Source organism: Cricetulus griseus, chromosome 6 (assembly GCF_003668045.3).
Source record: "Cricetulus griseus strain 17A/GY chromosome 6, alternate assembly CriGri-PICRH-1.0, whole genome shotgun sequence".
Taxonomy (NCBI): domain Eukaryota; kingdom Metazoa; phylum Chordata; class Mammalia; order Rodentia; family Cricetidae; genus Cricetulus; species Cricetulus griseus.
This window is the reverse complement of record NC_048599.1, coordinates 22,418,577-22,443,095: the sequence shown is the minus strand read 5'-3', so window position 1 is coordinate 22,443,095 and position 24,519 is coordinate 22,418,577. Positions and strand designations below refer to the sequence as shown.

Below are 24,519 nucleotides of genomic sequence, written 5' to 3'. Positions count from 1 at the left end.
AAAGGGGTCTGAGCTCTAACAGACCCTAGGACCTCCAGCCATACACAAAGATATCTACATGTGTGTGTATAAAGCTATAAAGGGACAATACATACTCAGACACATCCCAGTCTTCAGTTTTAGGAAAAGCTACAAATAGATAGGATGGTAACTTTGACTTTCTTGCTATTTTTTCCTGCTGATTCCTATATAGAAATTGTAGTGTATATAATTCACCTATTCTGAATTGGAGAGTAAAAAGTTGGTCTCTACAAACTTCATGAACGCTTGTCAGCAAAGCCCTTTGAAACAGAAACCACATGTAAAACTAAACACAAGGTACATCAAAAACAGCAGGCAAGGGATTCTGTTTTAAAACACGGCATGGTATTGAGCTGAGGATCTTGGGCAAAACCCAAGATCTTGAGCTTTGTCTCTGAAAGGTGAATAATGTATCTGGTCTAAGTGTGAATTTCACTATTCTTACCTTACTCCAAGTTTTTCAAGACGTGACTCATCGAGAAAGGGCAAAAATGGACCAGTGATTTCATTTTCTGTGGAAGAGGAAAAAGCAAACTCAATATTTATAGCATGTTTTCCAGTTTCTTTCAGTTTGAATCTATCAGAATTTACTCAGCTTGTAAGAACCCATTACAGGCAGTGAATCTTATGACCTACAGCCAGCCCTCAGTAGCCACAGATTCCTATTTATGGTATTAATGGAAAATAATTCAGAAAACCCTACATCTGTATTGAACATGCAAACATTTCTGTCCGTTATTGTAGTTGACTTGTAAAAATATGGTACGACAACCATTTACATGATATGAGGCATTATAGTAATACAGAAATGACTTCAAGTACACAGATATGGGTGTATCTAGGTTAGATGTAAACACTATGCTATTTCATACTGGGACATGAATGCATCATATATATATATATATATAATATATATATATATATGTACATATATATATATATAATATATATATATATATATATATATATATCAGCAGTGGTGCATGCCTTTAATCCCAGCTCTTGGGAGGCAGAGGCCAGCGAATCTCTGTGAGTTCAAGGCCAGCCTGGTCTATGAAGTGAGTTCCAGGATAGCCAGAACTGTTATACAGAGAAACCCTGTCTTGAAAAAACATATATATGTGTGTGTGTGTATATTCTATAAAATATAAAAAATTTAAAAATATTTTAAATATATAATTTATATTTAGTATATTTTTTAATTGTGTGTGTGTGTGTGTGTGTGTGTGTGTGTGTGTGTGTGTATGTGGTGTGTACCAGTACTGATACATGGAAGGCACTGAGTGTCTTCTTCCATTACTCTCTGCCGGTTATTCTGTGACAAGGCTCTTTCCTGAACCTGGAGCATGGCTAGGTTGGAGGTCAGCAATCACCAGCCATCCTCTTCCTGTCTACCTCCTACCTTAGAGATGGATTGCTGGAGTTCACAGGAAACACTCATTTTGTTATGTGGGTGCTGAGATCTGAACTCCAGTCCTCATGATTATAGTCAATCACCCTTTACCACTGAACTATCTCTCGTTCTCCCTTCCTATTTTATTTATTTAGGTTTTTTGAGTCAGGATCTCACTATGTAGCTCTCGTCATCCTGGAGCTCACTATATAGACCAGGCTGGCCTCAGACTCATAAAAATCTACTTGTTCTGCCTCCCAAGTACAGGGAGGAAGTAAACCACCATGCCTGGGCTCTTTTTTTTTTTTTATGACAGAGCTTGCCACATAGCTAGGTTGGTCTTATCTCCGAGAGCCTCCAGAGTTCCAGAGTTCATAACTTAAAAAAAAAAAAATGTTCCTAAAGATTGAATCTAGGTCTTTGCACATACTAGGCAAGTATTTTATGACTGAGCTATATCCTCAGCCTGTAACATACTTTTGACATTCTAATTAAAATTAAAACTCTTAATTAGGTAACTAACTTAACTATTTTGATGAATCAGATGAACATCTATAAATTATTCATGTAAATTATTTCTGAGAAAAGCAAGGGAAAAGTAAAGTGAAACCTAACTGCTTGTGAGGTCCTGCCAGGTCAGCAGCTTCCTGTATATTAAGTCAGGGCTAGGGGTGGGGTTAGAGAAAGACATTAATTTTTCTTAGAATCACTGGACTAAAACCAGACTGAAGAGTACCCAGCGTTTTATTTCTAAAGCATCCTTTGAAAGCACACAAAGCTGTTAACATTTTGAGGTAACATATTTATTTACATACAATTATGTAGTTTTACATATAAAAGATTGTCATATAACCAATTTTTTCTCATTCAATATTCTAAACATAGTTCTTTTCAATGATGAAAGTCTACATCTTCCTCTTAAAAAACAAGATTTATTTATTTAATTTTGTATGTATGAGTGTTTGGCTGGCATATACATATGGGTACCACATGGGTGCTTGGTGCCAGTGAAGGACAGAAGAAGACACTAGATCCTCCAGAACTGGAGTTACAGATGGTTTTAAGCCACCACGTGGGTGATGGAAATCAAACCAGGGTCCTCTGAAGGAGCAACAAGTGCTCTAAACCACTGAGTCATCTTTCCAGCTCATCTATATCTTTCTTAATGGCTACTTTGTATTTTACAATATACACAAATTCTAATGCATTTTATATGTGTGTGCACTTGTGTGTACTTGTCGGAAGCTGGAGGTCAATGTCAGGTATTTTCCTTAATTACTCCTCTGCCTGGTATTTTTCTAGGATTTATTCATTTTTTATTTATGTTTATTCGTGCTTGTATCAGTTTATGTGTACAATTCAGATAGAGTGCTCAGGGAGCTACTTATCTCTGCTTCCTCACCTCTGGGGTTATAAGTATGCACCATTAAACCCAACTTTACGTGTGGGTGCTGGAATTCAGAGCTCATGTCTTCATGTCTGCATGGCTACTGACAGAGCCATCTCCCTGGCCCCTGTTGTAACATTTTATAAAATAAAATATATCCGGCATGGGGGTATGTGTGACTCAGTGATAGAGTCTACACATAGCACGAACAAAGCCCTAGATCTCATCCTCCATATTATATACTTACACACAAAAATTCCCCTTCCCCCAAAATCTTGTAAAATGAATATAGCAAAACTTCATACAAAGAATATACTTAATAAATGTTAGTCATCACTATTTGCTATAAGTCAAAAGGCATTGCCAAACAGTCCATGGTTGAGATAATGGACATGTCTATCAACTTTATTGAAATACATATTTCATCTACTAATAATCTTTTCTAATTATTAAATTAAAACCCAGTATATTTTAAAAATTACTATTAGGTTTGGAACTGCTTTACTTAAGTTTATTGGTAGGTTGTTAATGGTCTCTTGATATTTTACTCATTATTCTACAGGATAGATTTTCCCGCCATGGCTTTTAGTTGATTTTCTAATTTTGGTTATGTTCTCCATATGTAGCCCAGGATGGGCTAAAGACCTAAGGCTGGGACCGGAAGTCTTGATTATTTTGCCTCAGCCTCCCAAAGAGTAGGATTACAGGGATATGTTCTCCTGTCACTTTTATTGGGAACACTAGTTAAGAAATAACCGGAATGAATTCTGGAATCTAAAGACCTAACCTCTAAAAATTCCAACTCTGCATCTTTTGTCTAGTGGTGTGACTTTGGAAAGCTACTTAACATTTTTGGATATAAAAACATCATCTAGGGCTGGAGAGATGATGGCTTAGCAGTTAAGAGCACACACTTCTTTTGTGTACCTAGAACTAACTTTAGGCCACTCACAACAGCCTTTAACACACCAGCTCCAGAGGGTTGGATGGTGTCTTCTGGCTTCTGTAGGCACTACACTCATGTGATACATTCTCCATCTTCACCCCATTGAAAAGACAATCAAAAATAAAGCCAGAAGAGATGAGTCAGAGGTTAAGAGCACTCACTGCTCTTGCAGAGGGCTCAGACTCAGTTCTCAGCACCCCCATGGAAGCTCACAACCACCTGTAACATCAGTTCTAGAGGGAGCTTTACCCTCTTCTGGCCTCAAGGACACCAGGCACACACACGGTGCATATACACATATGCAGGCAAACCACTCACACCTATAAGATTAAAATAAAATATTGCCAGGTGTGGTGGCGCACGCCTTTAATCCCAGTACTCAGGAGGCAGAGACAGGTGGCTCTCTGAGTTCGAGGCCATCATGGTCTGTACATAGAGAGTACCGGGACAGCCAGAGCTACATAGAGACACTGTCTTAGTACTCCGCCCCCGCAAGTTACCTTCCTGTAGAGGGTGAAGTGGGGAAGGGAAAAAGAGAAACCCGAGTTTCTGCATTTAAACTATCTTTATGTCCTGAACTTTAAACTTCTCACTCTGTCCTTCAATTAGGCATACGGGGCTCCGCCCCACAAGAAGTAAAGTTTACTGAATTTGCAAATCATAACCACCGAAGAGCCACGTTCCCAGCGAACACCTCATGGGATCATGCAAGGGGTTAGGCTTCACATCTACCACAAACAAGTTGAGTAGATTACAAGTGTTTGACTGGAGCATGAGCAAATGTCAGAAGAGTCACTTAAAATTCTCAGCCTGTACCCTCCCCTTTGCGTGGCCAAGTTGTGGAATGCTGGGGTTTCAGTGGCCAACTGAGTAAGTTGTTCTTATTTTGGAAGAGAAATTGATCAGTGGCACTCGGCAAATGCAGTCAGCACAAACTGAGCCCTACTGGGATGCTATGGCAGTCAGTGAGAATCTGGAGATTAACCAACTTCCCTCCCCTTTAAGCAAAACCCCAAAATCCGGGAACGGCTTAAGAAGCGAAACTTAAAAGCGCCAAAACCTCTCTTGGGGTCAAGTGTTTTGGGAGCTGCGGTTAGCACAGGAGGTTGTCCCCAGCCTGGCAAGCCTGAAAGACCGCAAGCGGCTGCCGGAGGTCTGGGGGGCAAATCTAAGAAGGGCGGGGATCTCTCCTGTCAGAAGTGACAAGTTCCCGAAGGCACCCATCCACCAGAAGAAGACGCAAACCTCCCAGGGCCCCTCAAAGCTCCCAGAGCCAGCACCTTCCTATGGGCTCACACTTGGCCTGCGCCCACCTCGGGCAGCCCGCCTGGACGGCTGGCGTCGGGGCGCCTCCCGCCTCAGGTCCGGTTCCCGCCGCGAGCCGCCCCCCGGGGCCTCCGATCCGTGAGCCTCCCCCTGCGGATGCCTCTCGCGTGGGTGCTCCCCTCAGCCCCGTTACCTTTGAAGCTGTCCAGCACTTTCTTGTCTTGGAAGCCGCATCCCTTTAGGTAGGAGCACACGTCCTCCACTTCCCAGGTCTGGAGGTCGATGTGGAGCTCGGAGCCGGGAGACGCGCTGGCCGCTGCAGGAGGGGTTCTCTGTGGCGTTCTTGGGCTGCTGTCGCAGCGAGGCCGCTTAGCGGGCTGCTCGGGATCTGCTCTCCTCATGGCTACCTCTGACAGTGTGTGCAGCCAACTTAAGTACCGCGGCACCCGGCTCGCGCGCAGCCGCACTGACGGCACAGCCCCGGAGGCAAGTCCATTCAGCAGCGCCATGCGGGCCTACTGCGCAGGCGCGCTGGCCATCGGCCCCCGGAGTTTGGCCTCCCTGGGGCACTAGCGCCCGGCCCATTGCGCAAGCGCAATGATATGTGCGTTCGCCCTCAACCCGCCCCAGTGTTTCTCCGAAAGGGCGGAGTTATTAGAGAAGCAAAACTCAGAGCTGTGGTTAAGCAGGAGTGAAGGCTGTATGTAGTCCAGGCCAGGCTAAGAGGGCACCTGGGGCTAATGAAGCTTCCACCACACTCCAGATTAAAGGGTCTTCTGGTGGACTGCAGGTACCTTCCTCTAAACAGGTACTTTTTGCTGGGTTTCAAACACTCCAAGCTGTAAGCTTGTAAAAAGTACCTAAAAGGCAACGAAGCGGCCAGTACCATTGCAGTGCAGAAAACAAGGGACAAAGGACTGGCCTAACTGGAAGATCCTGCAATGATTGCCAGCTCTGTCCTTTTGCATTTCACAAATTCACAGTTGGCTGACAGTGGACCACCCTAAGATGCCAGATTTATTTCCAAATAGACAGGAGTTTTACTAATTACTGGTTAGTGCCCAAATGATGGGCATTTTCTTTTGCTTTAAGTCATTTTGGCGCAAGACTCAAGCTTCCTCATAAACCCTTATCCACACATTATTAGTACAATGACCACTGCTAATAAAAAAGTCAACACCTTTTCAGAAACCAAGACACATCTACAGCTAGGTTATTTTAACACCAAGCAGTACGAATTAGATGCTTAGTGGTGAGTTCAACAGCTGCAGGTGACCTTGCTTAGGCATAGAATACTAGCTTGAGGCCCAGTGGGTAATCCCCAGCACCAAAAGAAAGCAAACAGGAAATCTGATAAACTGAAGTATTCTTAGCAAACAAAGTGCCCTGTTGTGTTCAGGCCACTTGTTCTAAAGACTTCACAAATACTGACACATTTAACAAATTTCAGGTGTAAGAAAGTTAAGTACAAAGATGGGGAGGAGGAAAGGAAGAGCTAAGAAATGACAGACAGCTTCTAAAGTCCAAGCTCTAAATAACTTGTTGGCCCAGAAAAACATGCTCCATCCTGTCAACAGAGTATTTGGTGAAAACATCCCACAGTTGTCAAGACTTATGGAACTGAAACAGAGGGTAAAAGAGATGTATTTTATGTCCATGATGGATGACTTGTGATTGTGTGTGTGTGTGTGTGTGTATGTGTGTGTGTGTGTGTGTGTGTGTGTTGAGACAGGGTTTCTCTGTGTAGTCCTAGCTGTCGAAGAACTGGCTTTTGTAGACCAGTCTGGCCTTGAACTCAGAGATCTGCCTGCCTCTGCCTCTGCCTCTCAAGTGCTAGGACTAAAGGCACCACCACCACGGCCCAGCTTTGATTTGTGCTTCTAAGATTTGTGGGGAAGGCTTTTCTCATAGCAATTAGCAATAGAAGGTGGTGATACAAACAGGGCTTTACGTTTAATCAATTAGATTTGTGTGTTCAGATTGGCCTAGCAAGATGGCTTAATGGCTAGAGGCACTTGCTGTGTAAGTGTCTGAGTTTGGGTCTAAGACCCTACAGAAGGGTGGAAGAAGAGAGTTGACTCTGGGAAATTGTCTTCTGACCTCCATGTGTGTGTGTTGTGACATGAGAGGACACACACACACACACACACACACACACACACACACACACACACACATTTTTTTCCATTTAAAAAATTAATTTAACACACACAAGTTTTTTTTTTTTAATGCACTATTTTCCCCCATTCATTTCTAGTTACTGGCTCAAGGTCACATGCAGGTAACAGAGTTGGGAGTCTGTTGACACATGATTTCATCGATAAAACTCTTTCCAGTGTGTCACTTGGTCAACTCTGGTTCTGGTGACCTGGTCCCACTCAGTCATCCCTCAGCCTGGGAAGCAGTAGCTATCAGACAGAAGTCTTACCCATACTGAGAGGAAGCCCTGCCCAAACTTCCTCTTCTAAAGTCAATCTTGCCATGGTTAGGCAATAGCATCAACTGTTTTAAGGCCCATTTGGCCAATGCCCTTCCCATTCCAGAAAATTTGTCCTGGACATCCGATTGTTACATACCCAAATTGTGAAATTTGGTCCTGACCGCATCAGGCTTGTGATTTCTACATCTCTCCACAGCCAAAAATTATCACTCTGATTCACTGTTTTACTTCCTCTTCAGCCTTCACTAAATATTGCTTCCTGAAAAATATTTTTTCCATCTCTGCAAATTTCAAAGCTAAACACAAACTCTTTCTTTCTTTCTTTTTTCTTTCTTTCTTTCTTTCTTCGAGGTTTCTCTGGGTAGTCCTGGTTGTCCTGGAACTCACTCTGTGGACCAGGCTGACTTCAAACTCAGAGATTGCTTGCCTCTGCCTACCTAATACTGGGATTAATGGTGTGTGCCATTGCTCTCTGGCTCCAAATTCTTTAAAAAAATTTTTTTTTCTTGCATCCTAGCACTTACAGAGGCAGGGGCAGGAAGACCTTGAGTTCAGGATGGCCTGGTTGATACAGTAAGTCTCTGTCTCAACAGCAACTACATAGAGCTGAGGACATGGCTCAATGGACAAGAATGCTTGCTGAGCATTGGGGAGGACCTTCATGGGTGGGCCTTGGCACACATGTAACTCTAGTCTTGGAGGAAGGGCAGGGAGTGTTTACTGGGTACTTAGAACTCGCTTAGCATTGCTCTGGACAACTAGAACACACCAACAAACTATACAGACAAAATCCCTTTAATCCCAGCACTCAGGAGGCACAGGCAGGCAGGTCTCTATGAGTTTGAGTCCAGCCTGGTCTACAGAGAGTTTCAGGACAAGCTCCAAAGCTACACAGAGAAAGCCTGTCTCGAAAAACTAAAAAAAGAAAAAAAAAAACAAAAAATTATAGATGAAATTAAGAGATCAGGAGCGGAGAAGGATAGGGTTGCCATGTTGGGTAGGATAGTCCAGACAGATCTTTGGGAACGGTGACAGTTGAGCAGAGATGAAGGAGTTAGCCACAGAGAGGAAGCAAGTCTCCGTAAGCAGAAGCATGCCTGGAGTTTAGAAATACCAAGAGGCAGAGGGAGAACCGGTGAGAGATGAGGAAGCATGAGGGTTTATGCAGAATGCAGGCATGAGGGCCAGGGAGAACTCTGATCCCAACTGAACATCTTGAGAGAATGACTTCAACAAGATGGATGACCTCCATTCCTGTACTAACAACCACTGTGGAATTATAAAATGATTGATTCAGCCAGGTTACCTTTAACAACTTTAGTCAAAAGGCAAGGTCTCATCCTAGTAGGAAAAGACCCCAGATGCTATCATATCCACATAACAGATAAAGAAATTAAGCACAGGGGTGAAATGACTTACTTATCCAGTGTCGCACACATACAACTTGCCCCTAACTAGCTTTGAAATTCTTATTCTATAACTTAAGCTGAGTGATAGTACTATTGCTTTTAAGGTGTTTCATGGTGTGGTGGCTCATGCCTTTAATCCCAGCACTCAGGATGCAGACGCAGGCACATCTACATGAGTTTGAGGCCAGCCTGGACTACAAATCAAGTTCCAGGGCAGCCAAAACAAAACAAAAATCTAAAAGTCTCATTGCTAGGAATTAATCATACCTCACATTTTAAACCCTGTATGGGTTTTCTAAATTCTAGTGGTAGCCACATCACATTCTAGCTTATCTTTTTGACAACAAGGAATTGCTTGGTAGTCTGAGAAACAACAGAAAGGAAACTTGTCATTGCTACAATTAGCTAGTCTAAAAGCCACCATCGGAGCCTCTGGAGGAAGTTGTACTCTGTACCTGGTCAACTGTTGTCTGCTTTTAGACTACTATAATTTTGCCTTTCCTAGATTGTGACATAAATGTTATGTGTGTGTATAATGTAGCCCTTGGTACTTGAGTTCTCTCACTTGGAGCATAATTTGAGATTTATCTATGGTGTATGCATTCCACGTCCTTACTATGTACACATACTTCAAACACATCTAGATCCTGCATATGAGAGAAAACAAGCAGTAAATCTTGCTCAGTTTTACCCTTCCTTCTCTATTTCCACCTTTCTTCTTGTCTAAGCATAGCTCTTACTGTAAATGAAAGAAGATCTCAGTGTGTGGGAGACCACACCCTGAAACGCAGATTCAGACTGCCCCAAATACTGTGTGCCAACATGGCAAGAGTTTGACAAAGTTTTAATTGTTACAGAATGAAGAGAAGTATAAATAAGCAAGTTAAATGCATTGGTGGAAAGCCCAGGTAGGCAGATTAGAAGGGAGAAATCTTTGCTGTAGCCTCAGATGCTATGTGATGACCTTAGCTTTTGGGTTGGGGGGGAGTTAAAGGGCTGGTGGTACATATCCAAAAGATGCTAGGACAAACACAAAAGGTTGGCAATGAATAAATTTTGGGAGTTGAGATAGCAGGAGATAATTTGGCAGTGGACCTGTATTATTTCAACTCACCACAATCACTGAAATTTTTTGTTTGTTATTATCCATCTATCAGCCATATAGAATGTTTAATAATAGGTTCAGATTTTGGGGGGAGGGGGAACTTAACATTGTTTATTTCTAAATAAAATACTGTTGTGCAAATGCCAATCTTAAAAACCCAGCCATCTGTTCATGGGCAACTAAGGTGGTTCTACATCTTGGCTGTTGTCTTCCTTTTCTTTTCTTTTCTTTTCTTTTAACAAGGTTTCATGTAGGCCTTTGAACTTGTTATGGAGATGACTGAATTCCTGAACCTCTGTCCTGGGTGATTTTATGTCAACTTGACACAGGTTGAAGTCATCTGAAAGGGGGAACCTCAACTGAGAAAATGCCTTATTAAGATAGGGCTATTGGCAAGCCTTGGAACATTTTCTTAATTAGTGATTAATGGGGGGTGGGGGATAGCCCATGGTGGATGGTACCATAGGCTGGTGGTCCTGGGCTCTATAAGAAAGCAGACTGAGCAAGCCATGAGGAGCAAGCCAGTAAGCAGCACTCCTCCATGGCCTCTGCATCAGTGTCTGCCTCCAGGTTCCTGCCCTATTTGGGTTGCTATCCTGACCTCCTTCAATAATGAACAATGATACGGAATTATAAGCCAAATAAACCCTTTTCTTCTATGTTAGTTATGATTTCTATTACTGTGAAGAGACACTATGACCACAGCAACTCTTCTATAAAGGAATTTTGTTTTGTTTTCAAGACAGGGTTTCTCTGTAAAGCCCTGGCTGTCCTGGAACTCACTCTGTAGACCAGGCTGGCCTCGAACTTACCGAGATTTGCCTGCCTCTGCCTCCTGAGTCCTGAGATTAAAGGCATGTGCCACTACCACCCAGCTAAATGAGAATGTTTAACTGGGGCTGGCTTATAGTTTCAGAGGTTTATTTAGTCCCTGATCACCATGCCAGGCTGTGTGCAGGCAGATGTGGTGCTGGAGAAGGAGCCGAGAGATGTGCATCTGACCCATAGGCAACAGAAGCAACTGAGGTACACTGCGGGAAGCTTGAGCATAGGAGACCTCAGAGCCCACCCCCACAGTGACACACTTCCTCCAACAAGGCCACGCCCACTCTAACAAAGCCAAACCGCCTAATAATGCCACTCTCTATGGGAACCATTTTCTTCCAAACTACCAAATTCTACCCCCTGGCCTCCATAGGCCTATAGTCGTATGTATGATAATGCAAAAAGCATTCGGTCCAACTTCAAAAGTCCCCAGTCTATAGCAGTTTCAAACTTATTTAAAAGTCTAAATTTGAAGTCTCTACCGAGATTCATGCTATCTCTTAGCTGTAATCCCCTGTAAAATCAAAATAAAAAAGCAGACCACATACTTCCAACATACAACAGGATAGGATATAGATTACCAATCCAAAATATAGGAAAGGGGGCATAGTGAGGAAATATTGAACCAAAGCAAGATCAAAAACCAGCTGGGCAAACTCAAAATTGCATCTCCATGTCTGATGTCAAAACACTCTTCAGATTTCCAGCTCTGCTCTCTTTGCTGACTGCAACACACTTCTCTCTCTCTGGCTGGTTCCCCTCCCTGTTAGCAGCTTTCCTCAGGAGGTATCCCATGGCTCTGGCATCTCCAACATCTTGGGTTTTCCAAGGCAATCCAGGCTTCAACTAAACATCTTCACACAATGGGCTCTCTACTAGGCCTGTATTCAGGGATATCCCTGACACATGCCCGGCCTCAGCGACTTTCTTCATGTGCGGAGGCAAATTCCATAACCTGCTTCTTCTATCCTTAACTCTAAAGTGAGAACCACGTGGCCAAAGTTGCTTATTTGTGCTGCTTGATGGGGCTGGAACACGGCCCCCTTGTTCATTAAATCTTCAGCTTTCTGTCTTTCACAGCCTAAGCTTGGCTGTGCTGAAACTGGATCTGTAGACCACACTGGCCTACAACTCGAAGATCTGCCAGTGCTGGGATTAAAGGTGTGCCCCACCACACCAGGCTCTAAGCTTTTCTTTAGTTTTTTTCCCACAAGTTGGAAACTTAGCTGGGTGGTATCTTGCCATGAGCTAGTTGCCACTACTTTATTCCATTCTTAATCTGTTTATCTTGATTTAGCTCCATTCCACTTCCTGGTGCTCTTTTTCTCCTCAAAATTTACATTTTGTCATTTATCCTGCTCAGCTCGCTCCTTCTCATTATAAATCTTCATTAGCATTGCCACTAATATCCACACAACAGGAGTCTATACTAGGCTGTTTTGAGATTTCTTCTACCAATACAATTAATCAAAAACTCCTCACTTTAGCCTCAGGCAGAGTCTTCACACAAGGGCCAAAAGCAGTCACTTCCTTCACCAAAATATCACAAGACCAGTCTCTCTCTAGACTACAAACTGTCTTCTCTGAAACCTCTTGATCCCCACGCTCCATCAAATCATATTCAGCACCACTGTCTTCCATGCTCCTACTAGTGTGAGCCACTAAGCAGTGCTTAAAGCATTCCATGTCTTTCCTAACCCAAACTCCCAAAGTCCGTGTTACTCCAAACAAAAACATGGTCGGGCCTGCCACAGCAATGCTCCAGTTCTTGGTACCAACTTCTGTCTCAGTTAGGGTTTCTCTTGCTGTGAAGAGACAACATGACCACAGTAACTCTTATGAAGAAAACATTTAATCGGGGTGGCTCACTTAGGTTTCAGAGGTTCAGGCCACTATCATCATGACAGCATGATGGCATGCAGGCAGATGTAGTGAGATTGCTACGTTTTGTAGGCAACAGAAAGTCAACGGAGCCACAGGAAGCCTCCAAGCCTGCCACTGCTACAGAATAATTCTTTTGTACACTGTGAAGACTGGTCACTGGGATTGGTTTAATAAAAAGCTGATTGGCCAGTAGCCAGGAGGGATTATAGGTGGGACAAACAAACTAGGAGAATGCTGTAAAGACGAAGGGCAAAGTCAGAGGAGACACTAGCCAGCCAACTGCGGAGGAAACAGGTTGTGTAGAAAATGAGGTAACAAGCCATGAGCCACATGGCAAAGCACAGACAAGAAATATGGGTTAATTTAAATGTAAGAGTTAAGTAGTAGCCAGGCTGTGGTGGTGTGAGCCTATAATCCCAGCACTTGGGAGGCAGAGGCAGGTGGATCTCTGGGTTCCAGGACAGCCTGGACTGTTTCACAGAGAAATTCTGTCAAAAAAAAAAAAAAAAAAAAAAAAAAAAAAAAAAAGAAAGAAAAGAAAGAAAGAAAAGAAAAATTAAGTAGTAATAAGCCTGAGCTATCAGCCGAGCGTTTATAAGTAATATTAAGTCTCTGTGTCAGTTTTTCAAAAGCTGATGGATGGAACAGAAACTTCCACCAACATGCTGCCACAATGACACACTTCCTCTAACAAGGCCACACCCACTCTAACAAAGCCACACTTCCTAACAGTGCCACTCCCTATTATGATTATAGGGGCCAATTACATTCAAATGGCCACAATCACAACCACCACAACTGGACCTAAGCTATTTAACTCCTTGTCACCAATTGAAGCTTAGCTGAGTGGGGTCTTGCATGGAAGTCACCATTCCTTTATTTCATTTTTAAATCAGTTTATTTTTTGAACACAGAATTTAACTTCATTCCATTTCCTGGTGACCCTTTTCTCCACAATCTATACATTTTGTATTTTTACTTGTTCAATTTGCTTCCTTTCATTATAAATGAAATACAAGTGACCACTAACAACCATACAATGGAGTCAATACAAAGCTGTTTTGAGATTTCCTCTGCCAACAGAATTAATCCAAAACTCTTCATTTTAGCCTCAGGCAGAATTTTTGGACAAAAGCAATAAGCAGCCACATTATACACCAAAATATCACAAGACTGGTCTCTAGACCACATATTATATTCTTCTCCTCTGAAACGTCTTGAGCCAGGCTCCCACATTCAAATCTCCCCAGAACACTGTCTTCCATGTTCCTACAAGGATGGCTCATTAAACTCCACTTAAAGCATTCAACTGTTTTTCTAATTCAGGGTTACGGTCCACATTCTGGCATGGCCAGACCTATCACAGCAACACCCCATCCCTGGTACCAGCTTCTATCTATCGCTGTGAAGAGAAACCATGACCATGGCGACTTTCATAAAGAAAAATATTTAACTGGAGCTGGTTTACACTTTCAGAGATTTAGTCCATTACGGTTGTGACAGGAAACATGCTGGCAGGAAGACACGGTGCTGGAGAAGGAACTGAGAGTTCTACATTTTGATCCATAGGCATCAGAAGCAAATGTGTGCCTCACTGAGGGTAGGAGATACCAAAGCCCACCTCCACAGTGACACACTGCATCCAATAAGGTCATACCTACTCCAGCAAAGCCACACCTCCTAAAAGCCACTCCCTAAGGGGGCCATTTTCTTTCAAACCACCATACCACACACCATCTTGGTTTTAAAGGTTATGGTGTTTCATAAAAACAATAGAAACTCTAAGACACCCTCCATTTCTATCTTCCAAGGGCTGAGATTACAGCAGTGTATCACATGCCCCGTTTTGTGTTGTGCTGAGTGTGAGACTTAGGGCTTCAGGCATGATGGACAAGAGCTCTATTGCACTACATCCCTGCTCATTTGTTTGTTTTCTTAATTCAAGTAAAATTCAAATCACAGAGTTTTAAAGTTTATAATTCAGACACATTTAGTAAATTCATAATGTGATAAAACTAGTGGCCCTGGTTAAACACAGTAGGTCACAAAGTAAAGACACAAAAATGGGATAGAGACTTGGTGGCATGAGGGTCAGGTGGGGGGGGGAGAATAACGAAGAGTGTTGGGATGCATGTGACTAGAATGTATTATGTACATGTATAAAATTGTCAAGAATTAAAATTAAAAGGAAACCAGTGCACATTAAGCAGTCATTTTCCATTCTCCCAGACTGTGAAAACTACCTGGAACATTAACTTTTAAGCTGTGCTAAAGAATTTTAAAGATATAAAATAGATATTTAAAAAGACATATATTTTAGTCAGGCTGGGCATGGTGGTGCACACTTTTAATCCCAGCACTTGGGAGGCAGAGGCGGGTGAATCTCTATAAGTTAGGAGCAAGCCTGGTCTATATAATGAGTTCCAGGACAGTCAGATCCTGTCTCAAAAAAAAACAAAAACAAAAAACAAAAAACAAAAAAGAAACTTTATTTACTTTTTGTAGGGCGACACCGTAACCTCGCCTCCTAAGGGCCGGCTACAGGTGTACTTAACCACGCCTGTCAGGGCATGGTAAAGAGGTGTTCAGGATGACATGTGGGGGGTTCTTAAGGGACCGAGCACACGTGAATAGCCTCTCTCTCTGGCCTGGCTGCCTTGCTGCCCCTGGCATGCTCTGGCTTGCGTTTGGGCTGGCATTTATCTGCATAAAGAAATCTTAGTCTTATAGACTACGGATCATCTTTGAGCGCACGAAGCAAGCAATAATCTACATTTGGCACCCAATGTGGGGCCCAAACCCACAACCCTGGGATTAAGAGTCCCATGCTCTACGGACTGAGCTAGCCGAACCCCCCAAACATATGTTGCATAATGCTTTATTGACACTAAACTTTCTTAATGCCAATGACAAAAGACAAATAGCTGCGGAAAGACACTGGACTACGGAAAAAAAACTGCTGAACTGAATCAGCCAGTGTACTTCAAAGATGTACTGAATAAAGAAATCTTAGCCCTACAGACTACGGATCATCTTTGAGCGAATGCAGCATGCAATAATCTACAACTTTTATTTGTTTTTTGAGACAGGTTCTCTGTAGTTTTGGCTATCCTGGATCTCCCAGTTTAGGCTGGCCTAAAACTCACAGATATCTGCCTGCCTCTGCCTCCTGAGTGCTGGAATTAAAGGCATGTACCGCCACTGCCTGTCTCTTTTTATGTATTTTTTTAAAGATTTGTTTCATTTTTTAAATTTATGTGTGTCTTGGTTATTTTCTATTGCTATGATAAAACATCACAGTAAAGGTAACTTATTTTTTCCTGCTGTACTGATTCTTTGTGCATTTTGCATCATGCATCCCGTCTCACTACTCATCTCCCTTCCACCCCTACCCTACCACAAACAAATAAATAAATAATTTATAAAAGAAAATGTTTAACTGCATTTATGGTTCCAGAGGGTGAGAGTCCATGATATCTAGTACAGTGAAGGCATGAGGTCGGGTACAGCTGAAACCTATATCTCAAACTGCAAGCAAGAGGCATAGAACAGACTATGGAATGAGTCTTTTGAAACCTCAAAGTCCTCCCCAGTGACGTATTTCCTCCTACAAGGCCACACCCCCTAATCATTCCTAAACTGTTCCACCAACTAGAGACCAACTATTGAGGCACACTACCCTGTGGGAGTTACCTCATTCAAAGCCTCACTGTGTGTGTATGGGGCGGGGGGCAGCTTGGAGGCTACAAGATAGTACTGGATCCCTTGGAACTCGAGTTATAGGTTGTTATAAGCTGCCTAATATGGGTGCTGGGAACCAAACTATTGTATAATGAAGCCAGTGTTCCTGACAGCCGAGACATCTCTCCAACCCAAGACATGAATTTTAGATGTCTGCACATCTATCTCTAGTAATATAGTAAAAAATACAATAGTTTAATAGTTTTTAAAATTCTAATTTTTATTAACTGTTTTATGTACATTAATACAAAGTCCTGAAAATTGGTAAAAACATGTCTCAAGTTTTTAACACAGTCATTGAATAAATCCACATTTATATTTTGTACATTAATAATGAAAGTGATACAGTAGTTACAGCTACAGAGAAATATGTACAAGGACGCAAGACAGACTATTATTTGGCTTATTACAACGTGTAGATACTACACAAAACACAAGAATACAATTGTCAGAAAAACAAAACATAACCCAAATTTTAAAATTTAAAAATAAAAATTTGGTTACCATTCATCATTAATTGGTAGCCAAATCTTGGACTAATTCAAATTAGCTAGTTTTTGGAAAAGTTAAACATTATGGTTAGCTAGACTGCCAGGTCAACACTTTATATTAAAAAAAATAAGTTTGCAGCTATAATATTTATACTAGCACATCATCTAGATATTAATTAAGAATGGCTTATTCCCATCCTTTCAGAGTCTAGAAACCCACAAGAAAAGGTGAACACTAAAGACCTGATTCTTTAGAGGGCTGTACCTCCAGTGTGGAAAGATCTTCAGGGATTCAGGAGTTAAACCCCAGTGGAAAACTCAAGAGAAACCATAATTATTGGGACAAAGAGTGATATAAGATAGAAAGAAAAAGCAACTCTTGAACTGAAACATTCCGATTTATAAGGCATGAAGTGATTTTAATGTGAAAGCTTCAAATATTCTCAGGAAATTTAACAAACAATGAGAATGAAAACTGATCTTTTTTTGAGTCAGGATCTTGCTATGTAGCCCAAGTTACTCTGGAACTTGCTATGTAGGCAGGCTGGCCTGACATTCCCAGCAATCCTCCTGTGTTGCTGGAATTATAGGCATGTCCCACTGTACCCAACAAGGATGATCTTATCATAATGCTACTTTACTAACAAAATCTAATTTCTCACTTATCTGAATTTTATTCTACTAGATTAAGAAACAGTTTCTTATTTTAAGAACTACATGACTGAATACAATCACATATAATAATTAAGGTAATATCATGAAAATCAAAAACTATAGAATAGTTTTAAGTACAAAGCCTCTTGTACTTAAGGAGCGGAAGAAGACAAAGGCACAGCCAGTCTAGCACGATGGTGGTACCTGATGTGCAGTTACTACAGCGGGCCCAAGGCAGGCTGGTGCATCACTGAGCTCACTAACCTAACCTTCAACATGAGCACACAGCACAAGCATCTCAAAGAAGACTCATTGACCTCATATTAAAAAGTACAGGAGACATTTGATCATTTTGAAAAGACAGCTAAAAAATAGTTTCTCCTTAATTCATCCTAAAAAGTAAGCCAAGGAACAAACATTTAAAAAAATATTAATATTTATAAAGGCACTTAAAATTTTTTTTCTAATCTAACTGGAAATACATGTTTGTCAGATACATTTTGAATAAAAATTTTTAAGAAGGAACTTACTTTTGGTGCAAGTTTTTGTATAACTCAGTGATAAAAGGGTGAAGGATGGAGCCCCCAACTTTCTCTAGAACAACCCCCAAGTGCTTTGACCAGAAAAAGAGTGCTGTTAGTGATTGGCTCTTTCACTGACAACATCTTGTAGTCGTTTAAGTAAAACATCATCATTCTCTTGGCAGAGACGTTTGGCAGGTGATTCAGCGTCTCCACTGATGGCTATTACTCGCTTCTTGGTTTTCTGCTCACCTTGCCTTATCATGTTGTTGATATCTTTCAAACTCTGCAAAAACAAGAGGGCATGTGTAAAAGATGGGGAAAAAAAGAAAAATTATAAGTAATGAACTAAGTAAGCCTTTCTCCTTTCTATATTCTACCCTAATCTAAGCACTGGTATAGACATTATCTTTTGGATCAACCTAAAGGGATAGCTTCTTGAGTGGTTTTAAGAGATGATGTACCTTTTAACAGTAGTTCTTAAAATGTAGCCTCCAGATAGAAGTAGCAGAGGCACTGAGGAGCTCATGTTAGAAATGCAAGTCCACAAGCCTTACCAGATGTTTTAAGGCCGAGCCTAGCAGTCCATGTTGTATTTGTGTGTGTGTGTGTGTGTGTGTGTGTGTGTGTGTGTGTGTGTTGTGTGTGTGTTGTATGTATAGGGCACGTTAACACCATGGCACATGTACAGAGCTCAGAGAACAACTTCTGGAGTTGGTTCTTTCCTTCCAATGTGGGTTTCTGAGACAGGATTCAGACATCAGACAGTGCAGCAAGTGCTTTCCCCCACCGCACTTTCTGACCAGCTGCAACCCAAGTTTTATGTTTGTTTCTAAAATCTTTTCATTTATCTATCTATCTATCTATCTATCTATCTATCTATCTATCTATCTAACGTGTATGAATGTTTTGTCTGCATGTATACCATGTGCACTCCTGGTGCACAAAGAGACCAGAAGAGAGTATCAGATCCCCCAAGACTGGCATTAAAAATAGTTGTGAGCCACCATGTGGGTGCTAGGAATTGAATCTAGGTCTTCTGAAAGAGCAGAGTAACATACTACACATATATAGTCTTGTATATTATATATAGCATATGGTATATCATATTATATATAGTATGTATACTGTGTAATATACATTTATAGTTATACATTATATACTATAATATATACTATATTATAATGCATAGTCTATAACATCCTACACATGACTATACATTATAATATATACCACATATTATATATTTATATGTATATTTATATAAAATACATGCACACTATATATTTCAATTTTTGTGTGTTTGTCTCTGTTGAGGGGGGGCAGGTACATGTCACGGTACACATATGGACATCATAGGACAATTTGCAGGAGTCATTTCATCCTCTATTACATAGGTGTGAAGGATGTAACTTAGGTCATCAGGCTTAGTGTGAAGGGCATTAATCTGAGCCAACGTACTGTTTTTTTTCTTTTCTCTGAGACAGGGTCTCATTATATAGCCCAGGCTGGCTTAGAAGTCTGTCTGCCTCTGACTGATGTACTACTATGCCTGGCTTAACACAGTAATGCTTTTAAACTAAGATGTGCTTACTGGTTGTTGGGAACCCTGATAATATTTAGCAGGTGTGGTTCTGTGAGTCATCCCAGGTGACGCTGATGTTACAGGCACATGAGAAGTAGTTCCTGAAACTGCACCCCAGTTGTCTGGACCTGCCTGCTAGTTCTTTGTGATTGTAAAGTCTACAGGGCAGTACCAGTGTTCAACAAGCTCCCTGGGTGATTCTGACTCTGGCTTTGGAAGCACTGCCTTGGATCCCAGACAGTCTGTCTAAACACTACTACAGGAAATAAATCTTGTAGGAGGAGGAAAATACAAGTTTCACCTTGGTCAATTTTCTTTGACAAGTATAGGAAATCAAGGAGTTAAGGAGCTGTTATTGCACTAACACTCACAATTTGTCCAAATAATACTTAACGGCTTTTGGAAACTTAAGATCCTGCTGTGCATTCTCAGAAATACTGAAAAAGCTTACTTTGAGATGCCTCCATTAGTGTACAGGGTGAAGATGGAGCTAGTATTTCCATAAAAGTAGATATAAGAGAAGGTCCCTGTTTTATAATTTTTCACTAAGCTGATGATCATCCATCTAATGCACTTAACTTTCAAAGCCATTCTTTAAAATTAACATTCTCATATAAGAATGGGTTTCTAAACCTCTTAAGTTTGAAGGCAGCTTGGACAATCTATTGAGACACTTCTCAAAACAGAGCAAAACAAAAAACACCAAACAGGGGCTAGACAGATGGCTCAGTGGTTAACTGCACTAGCTGCTCTTCCAGAGGACCCAGATTTAATTCCTAGCACCCATATGGCGGCTAACTAACTGTCCAAAACTAGTTCTAAGGGATTCGATGACATCTTCTAGCATCCAAGGGCACCATGCACACAAGTGGTGCACAGACATACATGCAGTCAAAACATTCACATAAAACAATAAAGTAAAAATTAACAAATAAAAAAAAACCATGTTTTTTATAAGGTGGTAGTGGCACATGCCTTTTATCCCAGCACTTGGGGAGGTAGAGTCGGACAGATCTTTGAGTTTGAGGCCAGCCTGGTGAATTCCAGGACAGCTAGGGCTACACACAGAGAATCCTAGTCTCAAAAAATAAAACAAAACAAAAATGGACATCTTAACAATCCCTGAAACACCACATGAGTAGCAATGGGTTAAGCTATATCATCTTGTCAGGCTGTGGGGGGCGCACAACTTTAATCCCAGCACTCAGAAAGCAGAGACACATAGATCTCTGTGAGTTAGAGGCCATCCAGGTCTACACAGTGAGTTCCAGGACATCCAGGGCTGTTAGACAGAGAAACCTATCTTGAAATACCAAAAAACCAACAAATAAACAAAACTATATCAATTGAATGTAATGCTCTCTTCCTTTTCTTCTCTTCTTGTGATACTAGGATCAAACCCAGGGACTAGTTCAAGCTTGGCAAGCACTTTACCAGTGAGGAACATCTGCAGAACTAAACATACTGCTTTTTCAGTCCAAGCTGGACTGGAATCAAACCTTCCTGCCTTGGCATTGTTAGAATGCAGATCAGACTGCTGCTCAGGCCACAGTAACTGCAGCAGCCCCTCCCCTCCTACACATACTGACAGGCACCCTATTGATAGACTTTGCTCTCTGTGAATCTCCAGAAACAGACTTAGAGGTGCCTGGGAGTTTTTACTTGAGATGTTGAATGTGCAGGCTTGGAGGATACACCAAAAGGGTATCGGTGGTCATGTATCCTGCTCCCCACCCACTTCTCTGCCCTGTGCTAGACAAGCAGGGAGCCTGGTTCTGTGGAGCTCTATAAGAAGCCCCACTCCTACCTGATGAGCCTGAACTCTCCTTAGAGCTCCCACACACTGTTGAGTCTGTCAATGTTGTTAACAACCTTTCTAATAAACTTCTCCCTAACAACAGGCAGGTCTAAGCATCCCTTTTTAGCCCCACTTCTGAAACTGTTCAAGCAACTCAACAGCTAAATGCCGGGATTAACAGGTATGTACCACCACGCCTAGCTTACCAGTGGTGTTTCTGGTTATACAAAGCACACCACAGTTAGTAGTTAATATTTTATTTGTGATAACTTTGTAGCAAAAAGATTAATGAATGATGGCTGGTTAAACCGAAGCCTAGTTTTAAGAGGTAAAGTTACTTGAAATCCAACTTTTTCATAGTTACTTGAAATTCTAACTTGAAACCCAACATTGAATAAGTACACGAGCTGTTGTTCTAAAGCAAAGACTGCATGCACCTACCTTAGAAGGGCTGCCATTGAACTTGTACAACAGGGCACTCCTGGGGGTAAGGCCTGATCCATTTTTGTGTGGTGAAACATAAATGGAATGCTGCTGGGAAATGCGGCGTGGGGAGCCCGGCTGCTGCTTAATATGTGGGAAAGGAGAGAGGGGTGGAGCATCCACCTAAAAGAATCCAGAATCATATTTTTAAGACAAAAGGGTAAAAAAACATTTTTGTCCTGATAGCAATTTCCATATTCATGTTTTTTTGTTTTATTTTGTTTTGTTTAATCCCAGAGTGCTGGGATTAAAGGTGTGCGCCACCAATGCCCAGCTGATATTTATGTTTTAAGAACTTATTTATGGCTGAAAAAAAGCAAAAAAACGGTATTACTCATTGTTTCCATCAACTATTAATAGGTAAGCTAAAACTTACCTTGTTGGATCACCTGAGAAATCCTATAACTAGATTTGAGGAGTCTGGGTAAACTGGGCACACTGGCATGTTTGTAATGCTAGTATTCAGGAGCTGAGGCAGGAGTGTATCAGTTCTAGGCTAGCCTGGGCTTTGTCTTTTCAAAACAACAACAACAACAACAAAACAACTGGGACAAATCACCAGGAATGGAAAATCAGAAACATGTGGAATGCTGTGTTCATACTGTGAAGGTAAGAACAAGGCTTGGGGTAGGCTAGTTCAATTCCAAGTATCATAAAAAAAACAACAAACAAACAAAAAACCAGCCCCTCTATCACTACAGAAACAAAAACAAACCATAACCAAGTTTCATTGATTGATAAAGATGAACATAAAGAAAAGAAATTTCTGGGCAGTGGTGGCGCACAACTTTAATCCCAGCACTCAGGAGGCAGAGGCAGGTGGATCTCTGTGAGTTCGAGACCAGCCTGGTCTACAAGAGCTAGTTCCAGGACAGTCTCCAAAGCCACAGAAAAACCCTGTCTCAAAACAGCACCCCCACCAAAAAAAGAAAAGAAATTTCTAAGTGATGAACAAAAAAATAAAAAATCACAAACAGGCTGAATGAAATGACAAATGCAATCTAGGATTTAAAACTGGGTTCAATACAGAGAAACAACTGAAGAAAGCTCAAGCCATGAAGATGGAATTCAAAAACTCAGTATCCCAATTAGAAAATGCAGAGGAAAGTCTGACAAATATAACAAATCAAGTAGATGTTAGAATATCAGGTCTCAAAGACAAAGTTGAGGAATTAGATTATGCAAAGAATATAAAAACGTTTTTAAAAATACAAGCAAGGTGTTACAGGGTCCCAGACGTTAGTAGGTTCCCAGACCTTAGCATAACTGACTCCATGATGGAAATACCATTCAGACTGTAAAACTTAGCACACAGACAACACCTCTGCCAAACTAAAACAAAGACCTAATCTATCAAAGCCCATAGTTATAGGGAAGTCTCTAAATGTAATAACCTTGCTTTTTGGCTTTTGTAGTTCCTCTTCTGGTTAACTGTTCCGTAAACTCAGGATATGGTTTCTGTGGTTAAAAGCTCACCCTGAGAAAGGCTTGGGATCCCAAACACCCACTGTAGTCACCAGCTGGCCAATGAAGACTTTCTATTAAACCCGTATCTAAGCAGTCTTGTGATGTGTATACCCCACAACAAAAGGATTATGCAGGAAGTATGGTAAACCATGAAAAACCAAATCTTTAACTAGAGACATAGATGAAGGAAGAGAATCTAGGTCATTGGCACTGACTAGATCTTTAACAAAGTGAGAGAAAACTTCCCCAAATTAAGAAAAGATACACTTCTTATACATGCATAAGAAGCACAGAGAACCCTAACTAGACAAGACCAGAAAAGAAACTCCCCAAGGCATATCATAATTAAAACACTAAATACACAGAAAAAAAAAAAAGTATTGAAAGCTGTTGTGTGATACTTGTGTTCTGACAAATAAAGCTTAATTTATCCAGGTACCTTTCAAGAACAACTACCAAATGACAGGTATCCCACAGGCTATGTAAGAGCTGACTGGAAATGCTAGATTTGAGGAGATTTAAGGAAGTGATAGATTCATATGGTAAGCATTCACCTTTTGTGAAGCAGATGTTAAATTCATGGTCAAATAGTAATAGAATTGTCTCACCAGACTGGAAATACTTGGTTATAGCAGTTTTGGAACCTGGTCCTCAATTACAATGGTGGAAAGATGGCTAGGATCACTGAACAACAAAGTAGGGCTAGAGGTACTAAAATTGACCAAGACCAACTTCTTGAAGAGGGCAATTATGCTGATGTACAAAGACAGTCTCTATATGATGACCACAGGTTGTTCTATGCTTGTACACAGCTTTGAATGCTTAGGGCAGAACTGAAGAAGTTGGAAAGAGAACTGAATCATTTACTAAGGGTATACATGGCCCAAAAGAAACTCATGGAGTTTTACAAAGATTAACTTTTCAGCTGTAAATAAAATGGTGCCAAATTCAGAAGCTAGATTAATAATAATTGATTCTTTGGTTTTTTAAAATGCTAATTCACAATTCAAAAGGGAAATTAGGCCTTTAAGGGCAAGATCAGCACCCACAGAGGAATGGATCTGAGATACAGTCAATATTGAATCTCATAACCATGATGATGC

At 41.2% G+C, this 24,519-nt stretch overlaps 2 protein-coding genes across 2 annotated transcripts in view; both read right to left on the bottom strand.

The window, feature by feature from the left end:
- Samhd1 (SAM and HD domain containing deoxynucleoside triphosphate triphosphohydrolase 1) overlaps nucleotides 1–5,514 on the bottom strand; it is a 44,113-nt gene extending 38,599 nt beyond the window's left edge. The window contains exons 1-2 of the mRNA XM_027421281.2: nucleotides 5,207–5,514; nucleotides 467–533 (exon numbers count right to left, since the gene is read on the bottom strand). Of these exons, the coding sequence (XP_027277082.2) occupies nucleotides 467–533; nucleotides 5,207–5,414 (275 nt within the window). The 5' untranslated portion in view covers nucleotides 5,415–5,514. The remainder of the gene's footprint in view (nucleotides 1–466; nucleotides 534–5,206) is intronic.
- An 11,102-nt stretch (nucleotides 5,515–16,616) lies between these two features.
- The window catches only part of Rbl1 (RB transcriptional corepressor like 1), a 56,503-nt gene continuing 48,600 nt past the window's right edge, over nucleotides 16,617–24,519 (bottom strand). The window contains exons 21-22 of the mRNA XM_027421280.2: nucleotides 21,908–22,072; nucleotides 16,617–18,369 (exon numbers count right to left, since the gene is read on the bottom strand). Coding sequence (XP_027277081.1) covers nucleotides 18,199–18,369; nucleotides 21,908–22,072 — 336 coding nt within the window. The 3' untranslated portion in view covers nucleotides 16,617–18,198. The remainder of the gene's footprint in view (nucleotides 18,370–21,907; nucleotides 22,073–24,519) is intronic.